The 26,164-nt window shown below is 34.7% G+C and overlaps 1 protein-coding gene across 4 annotated transcripts in view; it reads right to left on the reverse strand.

Annotated features, from left to right (window-relative positions):
- C2CD5 (C2 calcium dependent domain containing 5) overlaps nucleotides 1-26,164 on the reverse strand; it is an 82,530-nt gene that overhangs the window by 20,045 nt on the left and 36,321 nt on the right. For all 4 annotated transcript variants that reach the window (XR_014297457.1, XM_082666527.1, XM_082666529.1 and 1 more), the window contains 6 exons: nucleotides 16,130-16,244; nucleotides 12,962-13,057; nucleotides 10,003-10,194; nucleotides 6,287-6,473; nucleotides 2,821-2,985; nucleotides 1,108-1,248 (listed from right to left, as the gene is read on the reverse strand). Coding sequence is in view for 3 of the 4 variants with exons in the window: in XM_082666527.1 (XP_082522653.1) it covers nucleotides 1,108-1,248; nucleotides 2,821-2,985; nucleotides 6,287-6,473; nucleotides 10,003-10,194; nucleotides 12,962-13,057; nucleotides 16,130-16,244 (896 nt within the window). In the remaining variant the exon portion in view is untranslated. The remainder of the gene's footprint in view (nucleotides 1-1,107; nucleotides 1,249-2,820; nucleotides 2,986-6,286; nucleotides 6,474-10,002; nucleotides 10,195-12,961; nucleotides 13,058-16,129; nucleotides 16,245-26,164) is intronic.

Genomic DNA, 26,164 nt, shown 5'->3' on the forward strand with positions numbered 1-26,164 from the left:
TCATCTGGAGGGTTTGCTAAGCAGATTCCTGGGCCCCACTTTGAAATTTTCATTTACTAGGTCTGAAGTAGGGGCACCAGAGTTTGCATTTCTTACAAGCTCCCAGCTGTTGCTGATGCCACCATCACAGGGCACTTTGAGTACAACTAACTGCTCTAAACTTTACCCTGGAACTTTTTACTCCTTAACCTTTTACCAACCTCCATTTTTTTTCTCCATTCTCAGACTGTAGAGATTATGAGAAAGAGGCACAAATTCACATGGTTTGAGTTTCCTACAAGGTAACAGTCTCACCTCAGTTAAGCCTTGAGCATCTCCCACAGCTGACATCCTGATCACATTCAAGGGCACTATTCTAGACTCTTCAAACCTCCAATCCCATCCCAATACAATTCTACTGTCACCTTCCTGCTTTACTGAGATCCAGGCATATGATTTTTTCTCTCAACTGGCACCTTACCAGAAAACATTTCTAAGTATCCTCATTTATTTTCCTTTCCTTCAATATCAAAGGAAGATCGTCTATCCTTTCAAAGCTAACCATTCTACAGGGGAGTGCATGGGAAGAAGATCTGTGAGGGCACAGGCTCCATAAACCTTTCATGTCATTTATTCTCCAAGAAAGTTAGTTCATTCTGGATGTGTTTTTACAATGAAAGTTCAATTACACCCTCTGAATTCAGTAAAAAAAACACTACACTCAGAATTCACAGTGCTTATATTATTGTGTTACATGTAAAAATGTTATAATTATAGTAACATGTTATGACATATAAAGCAGGTAATAATTATAGTAAGTGAAAGAAGAGAAACTTCTTATTGAAATTAATCCAAGTTTACAAAAAAAGCTGCAAAAGTTTAATATTTTAATTATATTTCAACCCAAACACTAATTTTTCCAAAACTAATTTTCCAAAACTCTTTTTTAACTTTTGTTAAACAAAAGATATGTTACCAAGTTTGCTGTAATTTCTATAATAAAATATTCTTTTGATATTTTTCACAGTTGTAATGATACAAAAATATCACACCAATTTAGGACCTGACTGTAAAAATATATATCTTATCTTCCAAAAACTTTAAGAAATTAGTCCAATGCAATAATACCTCCAAAACAAATGCATCTTTTTTCCCATGTGAAAGGTCCAATTCTGTAACTTCATCAGAGCTTTCTGATTGAGATCTCAAAAGTCTTGAGCGTTGTCTAGGTTCTGGAATGGGTGATCCTATAATCTCTTCACATATCTCCTAAAAGAAATATAATTGCTTTACATCATATGACTGTCTTTTTCTGTTTTGGGTTTTTTTTGTAAACTGCAGTCTTTTTTTTTTTATTGAGGTACAACTGACATGTAACATATTAGTTTCAGGTGTTCAACATAATGATTTGATATTTGTATGCTTCAGTCTGGTTTTACATTTTTATATTAACAGAAAACTACCGGGGGGGAGGGGAGTACGTAAAATGTATTCATAGTCCATATTTAATTATAACCTTTATGACTAATTAACCTTTTATAGAGTACATAGCTATTTCCTTTAATTGATAATAGCAACCTTCATACACTAATCCAGAAACTGTCACAGACACAGCAAGGCAACACTGACATCTAGTGTAAAAAGAGGACACTACAATTAGTAGGGAATTGGCGGTCCTTCCAGCTCAGAAGGTATTTTCTACTCAGCATTTAAAAGTCCTAATAATCTATAAAGAATTAAAGATTTATGTACCCAAATAAGATTCTAATCTTTCATATCTTATGCAGTGGTAATTTTTCAAAGCCTCACATAGTAAAATGTGGAATATGATATATGTATCTATGTATGTGTATATTTATATAATACACATATTTATTATACATGTATTTGCTATGCAACTTATTTAGCTAAATAAACTTTGATAGTTACAATAATGATCTTTTTGAGGTCAGTGTAGGCTACAATCTTATATGGGTTAGTAAGCCTTCACCCATTTTTTTAGCCAAAGATCACAGTTAATCAGAGGTTCTAAATAACTGCTGGCCACAGGAATATCAAGAGAATGTGGGTATGTAAGCACAAATGTAAAAGACACAGCCTGTTGTTGGTGTAACAGAACTATCTTTAAAAAAAAAAAAGGATTATTTTAAAAAAGGTTTTTCAAAAATGTTTTCAATGTTCATTGCTAGGGCATACCTTGCATAAGACTGCAACCACACAGTTTCATAACACAGCTACCTCTGCAGCACCTTCGCATCCATTTATCTTACTTACACTTCACATTAACCTGCCCTAGATAAATCTGACAGGGCACCTATTACAGTGACTACAAAATGAGAAAGAAAAGACTCTGTATTCTTGAACATTTTCACCACAGATAAGCAATCTTTCTTTTTACTAAAAAAGAACATTTTGGGCCATTTCTTTAGGCATCAACAAGTATTTATCAGGAGGCTACTACCAGGAAGAACTGGTCTAGCCATTAGGAATACAGCCCTGATGGAGCTCCATTCTATTGGGAGTAGCAAGCAGTAGACAAAAATCAAAAACGTATTTCACACATAAAGACACATAGAGGTAAGAGCAACAGAAAACAATAAAACAGAAGGAGGATAGGAAGTACCAAAAATTGACAGGAGAGTTAATTTTTTAAATAGGGTGGTCAAAGTCAGCCTCCCTAAAAAATAAGACATTTGAGCATGGATGTAAAGGGAGGTGAAAGAATGAGCAATGAGGAGAGCAAATCTAGACAGTGGCAGAAAAATCTTTAAGAGAACCTAAAAATGTACTAAAATCTAAATAGCAACTTACATATTCACAGTGGAGATTTATTTCACTTACCGGAGGACTGATTTCATATAATTCTTTATTCTTAGCAATCGTGTCATTTATCTTCTTCTGCATATGAGATATATGCTGCTCGTATGAGCCATCATTAGGAGTCTTCCCAGCAATCTGAATACCGCCAGGCGTTGGTAAAGCTGCTAAATACACACCTGTGGCTGACTGGTAAAAATGATGGGGAAATAATCAGAAAAAAATATCTAAAGAATAATAGTCCTTAAGTTTTCATATTCAGGAATGTGGTCCTTGCCCTGAAGGAAAAAGATAATTAGCATCAGTGCTTGCATAGGACATTTGTGGAAGGGCACAGAAAATCAGAACTGGTAACAGGGGTTGGTTACTTCAGCAAGAACTCTGGGTAGGTCGGGGACAGCAGTAAAAGGATGATTTACTTTTCACTACACACCCAACTGGACTTTAAAGTTTTTTGTTATGATTGTAAAAATCTGCACTGAAAAAAACAGGTTATAAAAATATGAAGGGCTTCCCTGGTGGCGCAGTGGTTGAGAGTCCGCCTGCCGATGTAGGGGATACGGGTTCGTGCCCCAGTCCGGGAAGATCCCACATGCCGCGGAGCGGCTGGGCCCGTGAGCCATGGCCGCTGAGCCTGCGCGTCCGGACCCTGTGCTCCGCAACGGGAGAGGCCACAACAGTGAGAGGCCCGCGTACCGCAAAAAAAAAAAAAAAAAAAAATATGATTGAAAGTTTCTGAAAAGTAAATTTTTCATGAATGAGTAGCTTACATTTAAAGTGGCAAAAGTAAAAGGGAAACATGCAAAGCAAGTAAAGAAACTGAGTTCAGAAAGGACAGGAAACTTAATCAAGATCACACTGCCAATAAATGTGGGGAAGAGACTTGAATCTGTTTCCGACTCCAAATACCAAGAACTTTTCACTATACCATCCTGCCTCCATCATCACCAAGAGAGGAAACTTGATACACACTTATTTTAAATATTTAATTAAATAACTACTAAATTGTGACTTTGTAACAGTACTACATGCCATTAGTACTGAAAAACTATTAGGGGAAATACAAAACAAGATAAAACACACACACACACACGCACACACACACACACACCTATGTACATATATGTTTAAATATGCTTCTGTAAGGAAAGCAAAGCAAAAAAAAAATGTATAAAAGTACAAACATCAAATTGTTAACATCAAAGGAGTAGAATGGAGAAAAGAGAAGACAATTCTTTTAACTCTGGATATTTGCGTATTTTGAATTGTTAGAGTTGTTGTTGTTGTTATTGTTATTACACAATTGCCAATTTTGTAAAAGTCTTTCCTAGAAACGTTATAGTACTCTATGATGAAGTCTGTGCACCAGATGAAACTGATCCCCAGAAGCTCTTTCTCCTGGGTTGTTCATGTGTCCATGACTGCACTCACCACCCAGTCTCTGATGCTCAAGCTCAGAACGCCTTCTGCGCCATAGTGCCCCATCTCTAACACTTGCTTAACTGCATTCACTAATGAGGCAACAGCCCAGAATGGCTGAGAACACAAACTCCGGAACTAGACAGGCCTGGGTTTGAAACTGAGTTCCGGTACATGTAACCATATCACTTTGGACAAGTCTCAACCTATCACAGCATCCGTTTCCTCGTCTTATAAAGTGAAGATAATATTACGTTCTTTCTGGAGCAGCCCAGTGCCAGACACCCAGGAGGCACTCGTCGGAGATTAGCTATCATGGAGGCTACTTGAGATTTAGTAGCTCAGGAGGACCTTGAGATTTAACTGCACAGGCTAAAACAGCACAAAGATCAAAAGCTCAAACAGTTATAACGAGTGCCACTAGTGATCAAGAAGAAAAGGTTAGTAAGAATCAGAAAAGGCAGTATTTGAGGCAGGCACTGAAGAATTATACCAGGGTCACAAACTAGTTTCCTGGGGCTCTACCATCAAAAGTGTTTGCTACAATTGGCAGAATGTTCTTTAAACTTCTGAATCTAAACCAAGCTCTTAGTTCCCAAGACACCCACCAATAGCTACAGTTCTGTATTCAGCCTGACTACACATTTACGTTATGCCCTCGCTAAGCTTGTTAGTTTTTAGATGGGTGAATTATAACTAACACTCTTTTCCCCAAGTTAATCTAAATATCAAGTATTTTAATATGAATCAGATTACCTTTATTAATCACTGCAAATTCATCTTGTTAAAAAAGTGAGATTTCCTAATTAATCATCAACACACAATTATCCCCTACATACATAAATTTGCATATTTGCTTTTATAGAAAGATGAAGCAGGAAACAATTTAGCATTTTATCTACAAATGCATACTGAGAAAAAGAAACCAAATTCCATAAATTTATTTATTTATTTCGGCTGCACTGGGTCTTCCTTGCGGCATGCTGACTTCTTAGTTGTGGCATGTGGCATCTAGTTCCCCAACCAGGGATCAAACCTGGGCCCTGTGCATTGGGAGTGCGGAGTCTTACCCACTGAAGCACCACGGAAGTCCCCCATAAATTTCTTAAAATTAAATTTCTATGCATGTCTCAGAAAGATGACAGAGAATTCCAATTTGAAAAGTACTGGTGACATAGACAAAAATTCTGGCTGGCAAAGTGTGGAGAATATGAGAGAATTTCCTAAATATTTTGCAGGTATCTAGTTCTCTGGCTACTTAAAAAGGCAGTTCTCACTTTCCCCACTGATAACTTTCTAGTCAGAACTTATTTTCTAATAAGCCAAGGTGAACATGAAGGTGAGATAAAGAGCTTTTCACTGCCTCACAATTTATTAGCACTTCAGAAACACACGTATTTTATTGCACAATCCACTGCTGAGCACTGGTGCACATGTCTCTCATGTACTGATTTTCTCCATTAAAACGAAAGATTATTTTGGCACAGTGGTCCTCCCCGCTCAGGAGTGATTTTGTCCCCCAAAGGACATCTGGTAACGTCTGGGGACAGTTTTGGTTGTCACGCTGTGGGGAAGCTGTTAGCATCTAGTGGACAGAGGTCAGGGATGCTGCTAAACATCCTACAATGAACAAGACAGCTCCATATAACGGAGTTATCCAGCCCCAAATGTCAATAGTGCCAAGAAGGAGAAACCCTGTTTTAGCAATGTACAAACAATAATAAAGTTCAGAACAGTGGTGGCCAACTTACAAAACAAGCTATACCTGGCAATTCTTAGAAATCTGACCATAGGAATTACGATCAGAATACAAAAATATAAAAATAGTATAAAATATAAATAAATTTATATAATAGTTTATTAATTTAATTTCAAATAATAATCTTATAAATATAAAAACATTTGAAAGCCTATCACTAGGCTTTTTTTTACTTCTTATAATGTCCCTAAAGCCTTAAAAGTCTTAATGCCAGATCTTTAGATAAGTCTTTTTAGGAGACTCTTTGAATCACATAAAACAGAATCTACAACTATAGGAATCACAAAACAAAAACAAAACATCGCAACTCACCGCTAAGCCCATCAACATATTTTCACCCACTGAGATCTGAATTCTCAGTCCAAATAAAGCGTTCATTCCTTTGAGTTTTAGTTTATTCATTAGCTGAGTATGCACTTCATATTCCATAAATGGCAACAGATTACTGATAGCTGTGGCATTTGCTTCTGCTTGTGCCTTCTTTTTTAAGCGACACAACCTGTTAAGGAAAATAATTTAGTCAGTGGAGAGTGTTCTTGGTACAATCTTAAGAAATGTCCAATTTTTTTAAAGTTTCTAAAAGTGTGCTTGATAAAACATTTACTTGTTTCAAACGGACTTAAGTTTTATCAATAATCTTTTCTGTCACTTTTTTCACTGTACATACTTTTGCTAAAAGTCCTATTTGAATAAAAAGGAAAAAAATCTCAAAATCTCTAGAAATGAAATAAATACTGATCAAAATCACTAGAGAATATAATTTTGCATCTTAGGTTTCATAACTCCCTGTGATCATATAATGGGTGGATAGCAAAGGAAAAAACTTAATTTACTCATTAAAAGAATACAAAGCCTACTTGAGTGTACACCATGTGCCAGGCACTGTTCTAGGTGGTGAGCACTGATCAATGAATAAAACACAAAGTCCCTGTTTGTGCTTATATTCCAGTGGGGGCAGAGGGGAGGGGAGTAGGAATAAACAAAGAAACAAGGCAACCACAGATAATGCTTAAGAATCCAGTCTGTGCAGAAAATAAACCAGGTGAAGAAAAGTGAGAGTAACTCGACATAAGGCCTCACAGCAGAGATGACACCTGAACTGGGATCTTAAAAGCACGATGGAGTTGAGAGTGCTGGAAAAAGACAATGACGGAATGGAGCTGGCATATTAGAAGAAACAAAAGGAGACCACTGTAGGTCAAGTGAAGTGAGCAAGGGTGAGGGCAGCACAGATGAGGGTGCAGTTAAGCATGGGCATGAGCATGTTAGGGGCTTCGGGTCATGGTGAGACGTTTGATTTTATTTTGCCAGCAATGGGAACCCCCACATAGGTTTTACATAGTAACACAATCCAAAGTATATTTTAGGACATCGTTTATACTGCTACACAGAGAATGGAGTAAAGATAAGAGAACTGATGTGGGGATGGCAGACAAAAGGCTTAAATTTAGGTAAGAGACAATGAGAGCTTGGACTAAAACAGGTAGCTGTGAAGATGAAGGAAAGATCCCCAAACTGGCAAGCCAGGCTATTTAGGCCAATAGTTCTCAAACTCTGCCTTGCATCAGAACCACCTGGAGGGCTTGTTAAAAAACAATTACCATCCCCAGAGTTTCCGATTCAACAGGTCTGGCACGTGACCTGAGAATTTGCATTTCTATACGGTCCCCCAAAGATGGTGATGCTATTGGTCTAGGTACCACACTCTGAGAACTGCTGATGAAGACTAATCCCCTCTTACCTAAAACAGAAAAAAAAAAAAAAAAAAACTGAATAAACTATATCTTTAAAAATCTTCCTAAAAGCATCACAGGACCAGGGCAAGGAGCAATGCCGGGTACAAACTTAAGGAGGTAGCATAAGGAAATTCTTTTGCGGTGGTGGGACAGTTCTGTATCTTGACTGCGGTGGTGGTTTACACAAATCTATTTGTGGGATAAAACTGCATAGACCTATACATATATATATACAAATACATAAATGAATGCAAGTTTAAAGAAGTGTAAAACTGAATAAGGTCTGTAGCATAGTTAACAGTATTATAACAATGTCAATTTCCTAGTTGATACTATACTACAGTTGCATGAGATGTCACCAATGGGGGAAGCTCATTGAAGGGTACACAGGACTCTGTACAATTTTTGCAACTTTCTGTGAGTCAAAGCAAGTAAAACACAATGAACAATAACCAGCAGAAACAACAGAAAAAAAAGATTTTAGATATTAAAATCATCAGTTACAGAATCAATCAAAGACTATAGTATATATTTGAAAAAGAACAAAATAAAACTTCTGGGAATAAAAATAGATTATCAAAAATTTAAAAACACAATTATTAGGTGTAATAGCATATTAAAGACAGCTGAAGAGAAAATTAAAGAATTGAAAGATAAATAAGAAAACATCCAAAATATAACATAAAGAAACAAAATGATTTAAAAACATAAGACAAGAAAATAACAGACATAGAGGAGGCAGTGAGAAAGTCTAAAATACTTTTAATTGGAGTATCAAGAAGAGAGAACAGATGAAACACAGAACTAATCTAAAATTTTTTTTTTAATTCATGAAAGACACCAATCTACAGATTCAAGAAGCCCAAGGTATAACAATTAGGATAAAGAGAACTCCATACCTAACACTTCATAGGGAAACTGCAGAAACCAAAGACAAATAAAATGGCTCACACACAGCCTGAGGGGAAAAAATAGACATAGTTCAAAGGAACAACATTTAGTCTAATAGGTTATTTCTCAACAGTCACAATGAAAGCCAGAAGGCAGTGGAAGGGTATCTTCAGTGTGCTTAAAGAAAATAACTGCCAGCCCAAAATATCTTTTAAAGATAAAAGAGATTCATTTTCAGACATGTAAAAATAGTTCACCACCAGCAAATACCAAAAAAAAATACTCACGGAGATAACTCAAGCAAAAGAAAAACAATCCTAAATGGAAGGTCTAAGATGCAACAGGGAATGAAAGCAAAAGTAAATGGATTAGAAACATACTTTAGAAGAAGATGTAACATGCCTTTGTAATAACTTTGATATGGGGAGGTAGAATACCATATCTGGAAGAACTGGATACAGCAAGTATCACTTATGAAAACAGAAAAGACCAAAGAAAGAAATGGAGAAAATCAGCAGTTCAATTTGGAACAAGTATGAGATGCCTAAGAAAATGATGTGTAAAGCAGACAGGAAAGTATATGGGTCTGAAACTCAGAAGAAAGTTCTGGACTAGAGCTATAAATTTGGGAGTCCTAGACTTACAGACAGCATACAGACTTATAGGGGTTGACAAGTTCAACTAGGGAGAAAGCTTTGAAAGGGGGTCCAAACTCACAGCTCTCAAGGAACAAGAAATGAGGAGGAATCAACAAGGAGTCTGAAGACTATACATAAAGGTAGGAAAAAGGAGGAGGTGTGGCATTGTGAAGTCAAAAGTTTCAAGAAGGAGAAAATGATCAAGTGTGTGATTATTGCTGAGATGTTAAGTAAAATGAGGACAGAAATGCTCAATGGATTTGGTAGCCTGGCAGTTGTTGGTGACCTAGATAGCTGCAGCTGTTTCCTGTGTGCCAACCACAATTTAGCATTTCCTATTCCAGTACACTTTAAATGGAATTCTTAACAGTTAACTGAAGTTGTAAAGGAAACACCACATAGCACTGTTCTTAAAAAGATGAAAAAGTCAATTTCCACAATGTATTAGATATTTAATGTCATTAAAGCATACTGAGTCACACCCCCAGCCTGCAACAGGTTAATTAATAATCCTCATAATAATACACATTTGTACAGAATTTAAATGTTTAAAACTGCTTTTGCATATAAACTTATCTGAGTTTCATAAAGAGGATATTTTTCCTCCATATTTTCTATAGAGTAAAATAAGAGGTTCAGATAGAATTGCCAAGCCTGCACAGGATCACACAGGTAGGAAGGAGCAGATATTTGAAAATACGTCTATTTGACTCCATACCCTATACTCCTTCAAGGACCCCAAATACCGTCTTCACAAACATACCTTGCTTGAATAAGACAACCTTTTCCAATAACTGCTGCATCCATTGGGAGGTCTATAGTTGTAAAGAGAACATCGGGAACTTTTTGTTTCCTGCAGTTATAGCAATATGTGAGATGAGCTGGAAATGGCATATTCAGTTCATCATACGGTATATGGCAAAATCCACAGCCTGCAGGCAAATTTTCTTCTAGCCTATTAAGAATACATTAAGAAAAAAAAAGTTATTCTTGAAAATTCTATGCATTTTTTCAAAAACATACATTACATATCCAGTACTTGTATACAAACTACACCACAACTTCGACCATAGTTAAGTACCACTATGACTGATAAGAAATGACCAGGAAATCAGAACCATGCACTGTGCTATGAAAGAAGAGGCTTATACAAGTAGAGTCATTTTGCATCAATTCTTATGTTTGATGACTTATCACCTGACAAAAACCACTATTATTCCAATGGTTTTTCCTTTGGGATACAACATAAAAACAAATAAGCGTGACATTTTTCTACTGTGTGACAAAGATAACACAAATAAAATCACAAAATAATTCCTAAGAAAAAAAACTTTTTAACCAACCTAAAAATTTGAAAAAATTCTATGGTTAAAAACAAATCTCTTTAAGAGGAAAAAATGTAAGTTAAAGCTAGGCATACTCTAAAGTTCCTAATTTATGATGTCTGTTTTAGCATTTCTGCGAAACCAAAACACCCGTGTTTCAGAAATGAATATCCATCATACATAAAGCACAAATGAACAACCCACAACCTCCCCATTCACTGTAAAATGTCTGTTGTATTGTGCTGTTTATGAAATCATTTTAGAATGATTAAGTATTTATTCAGTCATTAAATATGAGGAAATGAGGAGAACAGGAAGGGAAACAGAGGGAAGCTCCATGGAGAAATCCCAGCTTTCACACAGCCACATCTTCTATGGCTCTGGTAAGATGTGGGTTCTCAAATCCCTTTCATCTAAAGCAACCCTTTAAAAGTTGAAATTTGGCAAGTAGACACATTAAAAAGGGAAAAGAAAACTCATACAACACCTACCAAGAGTCAGACTTTCTGTATTCTTTGTATACATTATTTTACTGAATTTTCACAATAACCCTCTAAATCAAATTAAGTTTCTCCCAGATATTATTCTTTTATTGTTGAGATGGCATTCTCGCCTATTTGAAGTAACAGGGGAATCAGACAGATCTGGGCAGAGCCGTGTGACTCTGAGCAAGTCATTTAACCTCTCAGAGCCTCCTCTATAAAAGTGTAACAACAATATCTACCTAGAAAGGGTCTTTTTTGGGTTTTTTTGAAGATTAAGTAAGAAAACTATAGCTAAATACTCACACCCAACAGAGGGCAACAAAAACTAGTTCCACTTGGCCTGAAACGAAGCTGAGATATTAAGTAACTTGCTCAGTCACACTAAGTACTAAGTAGCAGACCTCAGATTCTTATGCCAGTTTATTTGAATCCAAAGCCCATGTGTTACAAGGGGACACAGAAAGATGAAAACTGGGGCAATTTTTAACTAAACACCTCACAGAAATTTGAACATAAGTGGTGTAACATCATAAGGCATAAAAAATAAAAGTGCTAAAATTTATGAAAGCATTTGAAATATGAAATGTACAAAAGGCATTATCTTTGAATACTCATACCCTAGGGAATTTTTTTCTTCCTTCTACTCTCCTACCTTTTTCAAATTTTCTCTAGTAAGCACTAGTAATTTCATAGCAGAAAGAAAAAGACATTTTCCTCTTTTACAAGTAGGGATGGTATCTGTTGCATCAGCCTGCCATTCAAGAGAGCTCACTGTGTCCATCCAAGCCACAATACCGAAACAACCAAGCTGGATGGGAAAGGTTGTTTGTTTAATTAGGCTTCTATCTAGTGAAGAATGGAATCTATTGACACAGGTGAGAACTATATGACAGGACTGGGACAACTCACTGGCAAAGTCAGTTTTCTCAAAGGAATATTCCAATTGTTCAATATACTTCAAAATGTCCCACCTCCACTTTCCTATTTACCATGACTTTTAATGCTCAGAAATATATTATGGTCAAAACCCATTTTTAATACTGACAAAAGAAGAAACTGACCAAGGTCTTCTGTGTGCCTACCAGAGCTAGCATATCTTTCTTTGCTATACAGAGACTTGCAAATTTATTCTAAATTTGATCACATACAGAATTTTTTTTGCTTTTTTCCTTAATATACACTAATACATTAATACCGGGGGAAAATAAATATGCATAGTGTAGAGCAAGGGGTATTTAAAATTTATATTATTTGGGCAAACTCTGGTACCAAACTAATAGTTTTTTGTACATATATTTGATAACTTCATCGTTTTATGGAAAATACTTATGACATTTATGGAAGCTAACAGATTAAAGGGACCAATAATCAAATAAACCAAAAAGTAATCTCATTTTACCTAATGCTTTCATTTTTGCTTTCTCTTTCACATATATTAAAGTTATATTTCATGAAGCTTTTATAACATAATTGAAGCTTTTATACATAATTTTCGGATAACATAGTATTTTGATTGTTTTGTAAATTAAGAATTTTATGAAAATTGTTTCATGACCTTTTCCTGTTTTGGAGGTAAGAGAAAGGAAAAGGAAAGGAAGAGAAAACTCAAATAAAATAAATTATTTCTACACTGTAGCAAACAAAAAAATGTATACTTGAAGTCCTTCGATTGGTAATCATATGTGTAATTTATCAAGATAATAGAAATAGTGATGTGTCATACAGTGCAGAACCCAACACTTCTTTGTTGCTATGGATTAAGTAAAAATCAGTAAAGTGCCTGGTCCTGATTTCAAAATTGCACACCTATAACCCACCCTCATAGAGAAGGACTAGCCCAGCTCTGAGAGGAAGAAAGTCAACCTCTCCCTTCTCTGCCCTTAAGGAAAATAAGCCAGGCTGTCATGACAACCTCTGTTCCAAACAGCCCTCCACGGTGCCATCCTGCAGAAATCTAGGGTTCAGTACAGCTGCTGTGCCGGATGCAGATAAAATACAGACCTCTTCACTACAAAAGAAAAAAACATAAACAAGTTAACATTTTCAGGGAATCTAACTTTGGAAAATGTTAACTATCAAAGTGATACAAGGGTGACAATTTAAATTTAAAGTTAGACTCTACTAAATATTAGTATCACAGGATTACCTCCTAAACCTAGAATAGAAAACAGAAATAATGTTGTTAAAATGGAAAGGATAAGAATTCTTTCTTATTTAAAAATTGTAAAAGATAAAGCATAATATTAATGACAACTGATTCCTTTATTGTTTCTTGTTTGTTTTTTATTTTTTTATTTTTCCATGGAAAGGCACTTTATTTCTAATATAGCAGTGTGACTCCTTTAAAACATGGTAAAGCTGATAAAGACTGGAATGTTTCAAAATATCCAGCAATAACCCATCAAACTGTATTAAAATACTCTTTAAATGTATACTGAATTGTATTAAAATTATTCTAAAGGCACAACTATGTAAATATATTGTTATAGCTTAATTCAAACTTAATAATAAAAAGATATCTGAAACAAATAAAATACAAAATAAACTAAACAGAGCTTTTGGTACATCATTATATGTATGATAAAAACTGATTTTCAAAAGAATTCTTTGAAACTCTTGATTACATACCACCCAGCTTGAAAGCCAAAAAAATTAAACAATCAACATAATTATTGAATGAGATCACCCAAAGCTAGTGAGAAAAGTAGCAGTCTAGGGACGAAATGCTGGAAACAAAGAGTAAATGGACCAGAAGAAAGGATATAAAAGAAATGGTCTGTAAGAGGCCAGGCTTACAATGTTTAAGTGGGCACTGAGAACGTCAGAAAAAGTAACGGGGAGCCACAGAAGGCGCCAAATCAAGGAGCTACAAGAGCAGGTGTGCATTTCAAGGTATGCATCTCAGGGAACTGAATCCAATAATAGTAAGTAGGATGGGTTAGAACAGAAAAAACTAGTAAAGATAGGATTTAAAGACAAAGACATTTTGAGGTCTAGAGGGAAAAGAGAAATTTGTATCAGGTGAATGCAAACTTCTAAGTAAATTAATTGAACTCATTTCTATAGACTCCTGCAACTGCGATTTATCTCCAGCCACTGATCTACACCTCTGGCCTTCTCCACATGCTAGTCTTTTCGCCTTGAAAACCCTCCCTATGCCTTTCCTCTTCACTGATACAACTCATGCTCATCTCCCAAGATTCAGTTCAAGCTTCAGTTACTTCCTTAACACTTTCTTCCAATCCTACTTCTAACCTCCAGCCTTCTGAGATCCTAAAGCATCCTAGGATGTCTCTATCATAAAATATATTATACTTGTCATAATTCTCCAGGAGAATGTGAATCTGATGGCAAGAACTATGTCTTTTAAAACCATATCCCTAAGACCGGAGAGTGCATGACACGAAATCCATGAATAAGCAAGACTACCTGGGGAGTAAGGCAGGATAAGCATAACAAAGTTAGTCGTTTAACAAAAGTAGAACAGCTACTATAGGAATACAGCAGTTCAAGGGTATAATACGTGGTCTGCAAAGGAAAAGAAAGGGTCCTCAGAAGATGAAATAGCATGGCTCTGTAACATCCTCATTTACTACAGTCTAATCATTTTTTCTCCAACAAAAATGATCGCCACCACCACAAGAGAGTTATCCATGTAATAGCTGGCAGTGAGAATTATCCAACACAAGGTGGAAAAATAAGACAGCAGAAGGTCACACAGTTTCTAGATGATATCCAATACAAACTTCTGAACAAGTGGAAAGTAGGGTTCAAGGATGGCAGATAGCAAGTAAAGTCAGAACCTATGTAAGGAACTGGGAAAACTCTTGGTTAGGATAAGGGTCAAAACAAACTAGGTGTAAATGAGCAAATGGGATGGGTGGAAAAATATTAAGTTGTGATCCAAGAGGGCAATTTTATGGTTTCAATTTTTTTTTTGTTTTTTGTTTGTTTGTTTGTTTGTTTTTTGAAGATCTTGGGGGTAGGAGTTTATTAATTAATTAATTTATTTTTGCTGTGTTGGGTCTTCATTTCTGTGCGAGGGCTTTCTCCAGTTGTGGCAAGGGGGGGCCACTCTTCATCGCGGTGCGCGGGCCTCTCACTGTCGCGGCCTTTCTTGTTGTGGAGCACAGGCTCCAGTCGCGCAGGCTCAGTAGTTGTGGCTCACGGGCCCAGTTGCTTCGCGGCACGTGGGGTCTTCCCAGACCAGGGCTCGAACTCGTGTCCCCTGCATTGGCAGGCAGATTCTCAACCACTGCACCACCAGGGAAGCCCTATGGTTTCAAATTTTTAAAGAGAAGCAGTTTCAAGCGACAATAAGGTCCAAAATAAGGCTGAAAGTCACGTGGGGATAGAGGATTTGAGAATGAGAAAGTACAATGCCAGGCTGTTAGAAGGGAGATAACCTTGTTTAACTGGAGGAGATTGGCCAAGCAGTAATGAACAAGGCAGAAGAAAGTTTTGGAGGTAGAAAATTCTAAACTGTGGAATGTCATGTATGTTAAGGAGGAGAGGCTATCCAAATGAAAGGTAGGAGAAAAGTGGATTGAGAACTAGGAGTATGGAAGTCCCCTCCTAACTGGGTAGAGTTAGAAAGGATGATTTGTTGGCAGGAGAAAGTTAAGTTACAGTTAGTAAAAAAAAAAGGCAGAAAGAGTTTACAATGAACTTTGAAGACACATGGCAAGTTCATTTACAATAGATCAAGGGTTCCAAAATCCCAGAGGAAGGAGTTAGTGGAGTCACAAACTGGAGTAAAGTAGGCCTAGAGTTAATACTTGCTATGTGCCAGTATTATATTCTCATTTAATCCCTCAATAACCTTAACTGATAGGCAGTTATTATCTCCACTTCAGTGTACAAACTGAGGCTCACAGGAGTAGAGTAACCTTCCCAAAGTTTCACATTAATTAAGTAGCAAATCTGGCATATGAACCTCGGTGTGATATACTCTAAAAAAGCCCATGCTCCTGGACCACTCCACTATTCTTCTTTTCCCTGTATCTGCATAAAGCTTTCCGCCTTTCAGATGACAATCTGTAACTTACAGCATCTAGAAAATCAAGTTGTTTTCATTTACCAGATGCTAGTTGATTCACTGTAGCCCACTACAGCATGACAGCCTAATGCTTTGGCATGTGATTTTATTTCTTGTCTGATTTCTGCCCACCACGCATCTCGAGTTTCTGGTTCATCTGAAAAATAAATTTTAAATCAGTTCACTACTCAATAGCACGTTGTCTATTTGAACAAGAAATGGTTAAAATAAGCATACTCTGGAAGGCAAAGAAGTACTATTCTACAGCAGTTTTTAAAACTTCACATCTTTAAAATGCTACTTCTCAAAAAGCTTATTAACATTTTAATTTAATGCTACTTCTCAAAAAGTTTAACATTTTAAACTCGATTGCTAGAAGATAAACCACCTAGTTCTATTTGCTTTATTACTTTAAGGGACACCTACAGGGATGTATTTTATTAGATACAACTTGAAAGGTAGACCCAGAGTTTCCAGATTCCAATCTTAACCTAAAAGGACATCCTATGTCTCACCTCCCTGAGTGGATACCTTATGAGTTATATCCATAAATTTAACTTAAATTCTGATTTCATTTCCTGGTACCTATTTTTTATAATGCGCTATATTCTGGGTTCTTTCCAAGGCAAAGATTTGTCAATGTGAAAAAGCAGAAAGCCATCTGTAGCCACTCTTCTAAAGAGATGTGGGTCCTGAAGCAAAGTGGCAAGAAATAAAGGGACTGGCCAATGCAAAATAAGGAAAGCAAATACATTTAAAAGATTAATACAAAGAATCTGGTTAATGTTCATAAGGACAAATTTCAGATAGAACACTGTAACTCCATAAGTGGCTCTGTCATTAAGAAAATGCTTTAGAATCACAGAATTGCATTTTATTACCATAAGGAGTCCAATATTGCTTGTAATGGAGCATTATAGATGGAGCATCTGTCACACATACTTCCTAATCACTTGCATTTAGCTGCAAACTACTGATGAACAGCAGCTGCATATATAGTAACTTTTTAAGTGCAAAGATGTTTAAAAAAGAAACGGTCTATAATCAGCATATCCTAATTTGTTTCTCTTTGTGGCACTTCCGTTTGGGAACAATTTGGAATAGAAAAAACAACTCTAAATAATATGCTAAGTTCTTACTGTAAATTTTCCACATAAAAGGCACTATTAAGACTGGAAATCAAACAATCCAAAAGCCTTCTTTTTGAATTTCAGTACTTATGCAGTTTTCAAATACGTTTTTCAAAATAAGTAGAATAAGTAGAATCATACTCACTAGTGAAATACTGAAGACAGCAAAGTAAAGAAAGGTTAAAAGGCTTGGTATAGCTCACATTCCTATGATCTCCCCCGCAGGGAGGAGATCAGCAAAGGGGAGAAATGAGGAGATAAAAGCCAGAACTACAAATGATGCCAGCCAGTTCTTGATTTAAAGTTTTGGATCCAATACAGAGCTACCTTAAAACTTTCTTTCAGAAGAAAAGAAAGAAAGGCAAACTACAGGAAACTTAGGAAAAGATCAGAGTACGAGATAAAATAAAGAAGGAAAAGAAACAGAAACTACTACAATATGGTGTTAGCAATCAATATTATGAATTAAGAAATGTGTGAGACAATTAGGCGGCCCTATTTTGCACATACACTACTATGTTAAAGAACTTCTTCATATTCCTAACTGACATGTAGACGTCAACAGCACAAATACACTTTCAAATCCATTCTTTTTAGGACATACATGTTTTCAGACCAATTTGGATATCTATTTAACATCATCCTTTCCTAATAGGGAAATTTTACATCATTAAGATGAACTATTATTCAAGTAGTTGCTCAATCTATCAAAGTACTTATGATTCTTTGAAAATAGATATCACAAATAAGAGAAATATATCTCAGTTTAGAAAATAATTATTTTCCTGAAAAACTATGTAAAACAAAAAGTCTAACTTTTCTAAAATTTAATAGTAGAACATGCTATTTACTTTTTACATCATCCCAGTAGTTTACAATACTACTTGCTAAACCAAATAATCGTACACTACATTTTTAGATTTCTCACATTAGGTTTGCCTACATCTTGCTGCAAGTAATACACGGTAGCTTTTCTGTTTTAAAAATGAATTTTACAGGAAGTAATCCACAATACTGTTGTTTAAATTAATGAAAAATGGAGGAAGTTACTTATTTTAAGTTCAAGATCTATTTATTTAGAAAGGCCAGCATGCCTAAATGGAAAAATATGTAATAATAATTACTATGAGATACATGTAACCACAGAGAATACAAAGTTTTTTTACATCAGACTTACCTTGGTATAATACATAAAATAATCAGATAATTAAACCAAACACTATGAAAGAATAAGTGGCTGATTAAAAAAAAAAAAAAGAAAAAATGCTGAATGCAGCGCAAGTAGAGCATTCATTCTCTTCTGACAAGTTCACAAGCAGCCTTTATTTTTGACACATGAGCCACACAATTACACATGGGGATGCCACTGTTGTACTTAATAAAGTATTTACAAGCTTAATAAAAGCTAAAGAGTTACATAACAGGGGGGCTAAGGAAGCAAATGGCATATGTCCACACTCCAAAGAATTTCTTAAATTTGGTTTTTGGCTAAAGCAAAAGCTCAAAGAACGAAGGGTTTTGCAAAGCAGATTCAGCAGACAAGAGCCAGAAACAGTGGATGTTTTGGCGCATGCTTGGATCAGGTGACAGTACAGACTGAAAACTATGGCAGCTCACTGAAATGGTTACAGAAAGTAATGGCCCTAGATTCTAGGTGAAAGCAAGGCAAGCATACAGTAGGGAGCACTTAATCACAAACTAGTAATTGGATTAACAATAATTACCTACAACTGTAAGCAAGAAGTCAAAGGAACTTTTTGGCTATTAAATTTAGGGGTTAATTAAGATAAAATTAGGATAAATCAATTTATTTAATATTACAGAAAAGTTAAATTTATCTTCAAAGCCTATTTTATACTTAATGCCAGAGATGAGCCAGAGAAAATTCAAGTAGTAATCATAACTCAGCCTAACTTATTACCACTGAAAATTCAGAAATATCATAGTTGCCTAACTTATTACCACTGAAAATTCAGAAATATCATAGTATTTAATCCCTATTAATGGAATTTTTAAAGCTTAGAAACAGCTAATTACATTTCTTACAGGAAACACACTAGTGAATTTGAAGTGTTTTACTCACCCTACAAAAGTAAAAACTAAGGAGTTACCATACTAATATAAAAGGCAAAACAAAGAGTCCGGCTTAAAAATTTGCTGGCAACTATACATGCCATATATGAAACTGTATACAATCTGGTCACTTGAAGGATATACAGCTGAGATGCGAGGGTTGCAAATAAACATTTCAGAGATGTCAAGAAAAAAATATTTTCACTTTAAATACCATGCTCCTCCTAATAATCTATAGAATTACTTATAATTATAAAAAGATTATCATTTTAGGAGATATTAAAAGTTATATATTTATACAAACTATATTTCATACTATTTTATGTTTTTCTTCTAAGGGTCAAAACTCTTCATTGCTAATACACAAATCTTTTACTATATCCTTTTAATCGTAGGCATGAACTGAGCTCTAGACCTCACTGATGCCTTTTTTAGGGGTAATGTCTTCATGCCTGGGTTGACACCACAGTCAATTCACTTTACTACTGTTACTTGTCTAGAGCATGGCCATAGCTTGATATCTTGCCATCGTTTTAGCATTTTATCTTGTTTTTGAAGTACAGGTGACACTGGTAAAGATTCCTAAAATGACAGTAATAGTTTACACCTCAAAAAGTAAAGAAATGAACAACTCAACATAACATGCTTTTATAAAACTGAATCCCTTTGAGATTTTAGGCAATTACACACTTGCAACTAAGAAACGCTGACTACCTAAAGTGTTCAATTTAGTTCTATTTTTATATAGCTCTAGAAGAGAATAACTCTGTCCTTGGGAATCTTTTAATCTAGTTGAAAGAAAAATAGGAAATGGATAGTTATTCAATCTAATTTTTAAATAAGCAAGAAAGATGAAGTGTTAGGTAGGATTTTCAGTACAATGATAGTGTATCTTGTTAACGGACAGCACAAAAAGCTACATTCTCAAATACCTGAAATTAATATTCCAACCCAAAACAACCTTTTGAAGAAGACATATTTCCCCTAATGAAATAGAAATTAGAGAGTTCAGGTTCAAGGGAGTATACAGCCTTAAACTGGATGGTGATTCAGTAAAGACTAAAAAGAAGAGTCTCATTATAGAAGAAGTGATGTGCAAGTCAGAGAAAACTTCAAGACATAGTAATTTAGAATGTTAGGATGGTGGCTGGGATACAATCCATGTTGGATCAAACTGGAGTCTTTACTATTTGTAAAAAAAAAAAAAAAGTCAAATATGTAATCTACTCCTTGATTGTGAAATTTCACTCTTTATACATAATGTAACTGGCAGCCAGTTACATTATTTTATACAGAGAGAGAATGATATATTACATTTACATGTTACATTAAAATAATGTAACAGAGTATCCAGTTACACTTTACATATACATATATATGAAAAGAGTGAAATTTCACACTTAAGGAGATTACCCATCTGACTTTTTTTTTTAACAGTAAAGAATGAAAAGTAATGAATATCGTTACATTATGTATAGAGGGAAAATTATGTATTACAGTTATATGTCACATTATAAAGAAAAGCTCACATGTCACGCATGCTATATTTATGCCTTCTTGAACTCTATATATCTATTTCCTGAAAACCTTATTAAAATACTGAAAACCAAAAGCTGCTTAACTACTTTAGGCTTAGTTTGCACAGCTGCTCATGAGTGTCTCTCAGACATAGAAAAATAATAATTGCTGAGATTATCAGCAGAATTCAAGTTCCAAGAAAGCCTATCTCCATTTAACTAACACATACACACACACACACACACTCACAGAGCAAAATAGTATAACAAAAAGCCTCGACCAGGTATGTAAAAAGGATGAGGATTTACACTGGATGAACACTGGTGTTCCCAATCCCCAGCATTGTGCTCAAGACATGGTGGGCACTCCACAAACAACCACTGAAGAAATATTTGCATGATCAGACTGCTATGTATATTCTATAAATATTTCCTTATATACCAGCTGACTCATATTTTGTTAAAATTAAATATTTTTAAAGCAGTAACTATACATTTCTTAGGTTTTAACTACTAATTTTTGCCCCCAAAATAAAGTGAAATTTCTAAACAACTACAGTTCTAAAAACTAACAAAAAAGAGTAATATTTTCTAAATTCAGACCACTAATCTAGAGCTTGCATTATCACTAGCCAAAGTTCATTTACTATAAGATTGAGAAAATCTTCAGCCTAATGTCTTAAAATCTACAATCTGTCTAAAACTTAAAAAAAAAAACTTTTTAGAATATTCTCAGAAACAAAAGTTAGTTTTCAAACACCTTGTTTTACTAACTCAGGACTTAAAAACACTCTTAAAAATATTGTCTAAGTTTATAAGCTATTTCAAACTAGTACTTTTCAAACCACATTATATAACTACTTTATATTTCCTCTTGTCACTTCCTGAAAAAATTATCTAAGCTGACAGGCATCCTACACAAGAAAAAATAACAAATTTTACTCAACTCACTGAGACTATTACTAATTAAGAAACATGTATGTGTGAGCTATTCAGAAATAATTTTAGTGGTAAACTCAGAAGAAAAAAAAAGATCATAGCCATCTGAGAAACAATAAGCTCGGGCTATGAAAATTTACTCTTAAAAGTTTACAACTGAACTTTCAAATAGACTTGAGTTTCCACATGCCCCCTGGGATGTCAGACTTGTAGACATGTGGAATAACCATAATCTATCTTTCTCTCTCAGCTGAAAGTTGCCAAGAGCCTGTTTTACTCACCACATCCTACTAATCACCAAGTCCTGTGGATTTTACATTATAAATAGTTCGTAAATTTATGGTTACGAGTTTAAGTCCTGAAGCCAAAGTAGTAAGGTTGAAACTCTGGCTCAGTCACTTTCTATTTTACTTTGGGGAAACTGCTACATTTCATATTGCTCATCTACAAAATAGGAATAATGCCTATGTCAGGGTTGTGTTTTGAGGATTAAATGATCTACTACCATAAAGCACTTAGAAGAGTATGTAGTACATAGTAAGTGTACTATAAACCTTTAGCTCTCCTATTACCACCAAATCCTAGGTCACTTATCTGGCCAGTACCACTGCAGTCTACTAACTGGGCTCCCTGTCTCTAGTCTTGCTGCTCTTAAATCCATTCTCCAACCTCTAGTCAATGATTTAATGCAAATGTGGTCATGGGCTACCCTGTCTTATTCCTATGCACCTCCTGCTCCTGGCATGTCACATACAGATCCGCAAATGTTACATCCTCCTTCCTAGCAGCACGATTCATCTTGTCTTTCTCAAAGTCTGTTACCAGGCCAAAAAAATAAGAAACAAGGTAAGAAAAGGTAATAATTTTTAAATAAATTCTCAGATACTGAATTCCCTTCTTCCTGCTCTATAAAAATATTTTCTATCACTTGTAGTTAACACAAACTAAGACAACAAAGCAGGAGAAAAGGGGGCAGGAAAAAAAAGGTAAACTAACAAAGACATTCTAAATTAATGGCAAAAAACTTAAAATAAGTATGAAGTAGCTATGTAATAAACATCATCGAATGAGTAATGGCTAGGATATTGTTTTGCACATGCTTGAAGTTTCAGAACTACATTCACAGAATGTATTAACATGGCTCCAAATACACTGTCTGAAATATAAATCTGCGTGAATCTCCCATATACCATCCAACACTGAGCTCAAGAATTACCACCTCTATAAGCTTCCCTGCCACACAGCGTTAATCCTGCCTTCCTCTTTAACTCTGTATCTTGTATCACTCCATAACACACAGTAATCCATTTACATATTCTTCTATCCTCCCAGAATATGAGCTTTCTGAAAATAGGAGGACTGGCACCTTTGCACACCTATTATCTAGTGAACTGTATGGCAAAAAATAAATTCTAATAAATGTGTGCATGATATATCGTATTTCATGAAATACTATTGTGTGATATAAAATGTTCTCCTATATTTTCCCACATTTTAATGTTTCTGAAATAGGAATGTCTAATAATTAGTAAGTATGTTTGACTACCATGTGTTCCCTTCTCTTTTCTCTTGGAAGGCATCTAACACCTGGTATTCAGAGGGTCCAGAAAATACAATATTGATGAACAGTTTCTAGCATTAATAGAAACTGTATCAACAACTACTTTTCTTACTGATGTGGTCAATTCTTGATTTTCTATGGTAATACAGGACAGGAGTGGCTAAATATTCCCTAATGATGGAGAAAAATATATAAATGATTTGAATATATTTACCAAATAAATCACTTTTTTTTCAGAATTATCAAGTTATTTTTCTGAAACTAGTATCCAAAAAAACCTGGTTTCTGAATATGTGCCAACTATTGGAATCAAACGATTCTAACACCTCAATCAAAAGCATACAACTATGAGCGCATTAAACTAAAAGCGTCATCTTTTAATACGCTGTAACATATCCACCTTTTCTTTCTTATACTTACTACTGGACTTTATTTTAAATGATGGCAAGATATACTGCTTCCTCAACCATGTTTTTCCTCGCCAGATTCTGTAATTCTGCTTACATGGGACAAAGTCTTTATTATGTCTACAAGATTTAACTTTTGCCTTTTCCACTTTTCCAAAACTGTTCTATCATTTAATACATCTCTCATTCTAAACATATTTGCCCTCACAAGGTTTCAGGCTCCTTAAATTATTAATGATTTATGCCCTCAATGTCCTGTACTTATGTAATTAGCCTTTTTCTCTGCCCACTACCCTAATCTGCCTATGTTTTAAATATATAGTCTTATTTTTATTAAATGAATCCAGCAGGGTATTTTTAATTTCTCACTAAAAATTAAGTATAAAGCATGACATTACAAATGATTAATTCTAATCAATGTGATAACATGCTGGCAAAAACTTGGATAGGAAATAGAGGTAATTTCCCCAAAGATTTACCAATTGATGTCGGTCTAAATCTGCAAAGGTTGGACTTGATCAGATTGTGTACTAGACTGACTTTAGGTAAATCTACGTGATGAACATGAGTTACTTCATAGTCAAACATGCACTACTTACATCAGAACTTACATCCTGGACTCCTAAGAACAAAAAAAGTTTACAATACTGAAAAGATTATGGGATATTATCTCAAATGCTAAGCCTCCTGGTGTTTCTGTTTTTATTTTTCTGTAAATAGATGTACTTTCTGACGCAATTAACTGAAAAAGTTCTATAGGAAAATACCAGTTTCTGATACTAAATCAAAATGGCTCTAGTATTTAATTTAAATCTAAAATAGAAATAACATAAAAATGTAGATATTTATATTAACAGAACATGCTTTTAACAAAAAGAAAAATTGCCTTTGACTCTAAACCACATCATCAGCTGTAAAGCTATCTTAGTTTAGTTTCTTTAAAAGCTACAAACTATATTCATATGTAAAATTACTTAAAAAGAAAAAATATATTCTCATGTCGAAGGGGAAGGAGGAAAGCTTATGAAAGCTGTTAATCCCCCCAAAATCTGCTCTTACTTACCAAATTTTGGAACACTCTAGAATTATAAATAAAAATGCTAAGCTATACTTTTATAATATTTCTAGAACACTAAATATATTATAATCAAATCTCAATTGAAGTTTAAATATACTTTACGATTATTAAACTAGTCATTTAATACTTATACATTTAACAATTAATATTTCCTTAATCACAAAGCTAATGCCAGTGTCATTTACCTGATATGAAAAAACTGTCCAAAATGTAATAAATATAATTTAAAGTTATCATTCTGAAAGTTAATCACCTAACAGAAGTCATTCATAATTTATGGTATTTCTATGGTTTTGATTAATTCATTTTAGTTAACACATTTTTGTTTGCCATTTCCATGGAGATTACAAAAGTTATCACATATGTATTGCAAAATGTATCTGTATAACTGAATTGACATTAAGCCTATTTAATCTAGAACATTTCTAAAAACTTCACTGAGCTGCCATAATTTTTGTCAGCATATGTAGTACTGAATGACCATTAAAATACCTGAATTGAAACTATTCCAGTCTAGCAGTTTGTAAGATCTTGTGTTACCCATAATTCCGACAAAGGCTGAGTTCAAAACAGCAAATTAGTAGATCAGTTTTAGGTGCAGAATAGTAAGAAAAAAACAAAAAACACTACAAATAAGAACACAATTGACAACACCACTTGACAGGAACTAGAAAGACACAGACAGCAGAGTTAATAAGAAGTAGAAATAGATAGAGAAGAAGGAACATGCTATCATAATCTAACATTAACTAAAGTCTAATTAAAGATAATTACCTTTTCAAAACCACCCCACTCTTTCCCTTATTGTATGACCCTGTTTGCTTAATATTTAAAAAGAGGAAGTTCTAAAAGAAATAACTCCAAAATAACAACCCATGTAGTAGGTGGTTGTGATTTTAAAATAAGACTTTTCCTTTTACACTCAGTGTGAAAAGAAAATTTCCCATATTCACTAGTCAAAAAATAGCTGCAAGATTCATCTGAGAGTCCAATACAGCACTTTTAACATTAGCACATGCACCTCATCCATCATAATTTTCTCTCGGCAGAGTAACTCAGTGTCATAAAATTAATACATCATCATTATGGTAGATGCTAACTGAGTTTTAACATTCAGCTCTTTTCAAAATTAAAATTTTTTTCATAAATAATTATTTAAGGGGCCTGGAGATTAAGAAAATGTTAAGCAAATGTTCCTTTTTAATGCATAATACACATACAAAAAACACAATGCAAAGAATGTGATAACTATATCAAAATAATATAATAACTCAACCATTAGACTATGTAATTGATTTGTGTTTAACTGAAAATAAAACAAAACTGAAATACAACTTACATAACATTAAAGTATTTATATGTATATGCCCAC

This window comes from Grampus griseus (assembly GCF_964374135.1).
Source record: "Grampus griseus genome assembly, chromosome: 11".
In the NCBI taxonomy this organism is placed as follows: Eukaryota; Metazoa; Chordata; class Mammalia; order Artiodactyla; family Delphinidae; genus Grampus; species Grampus griseus.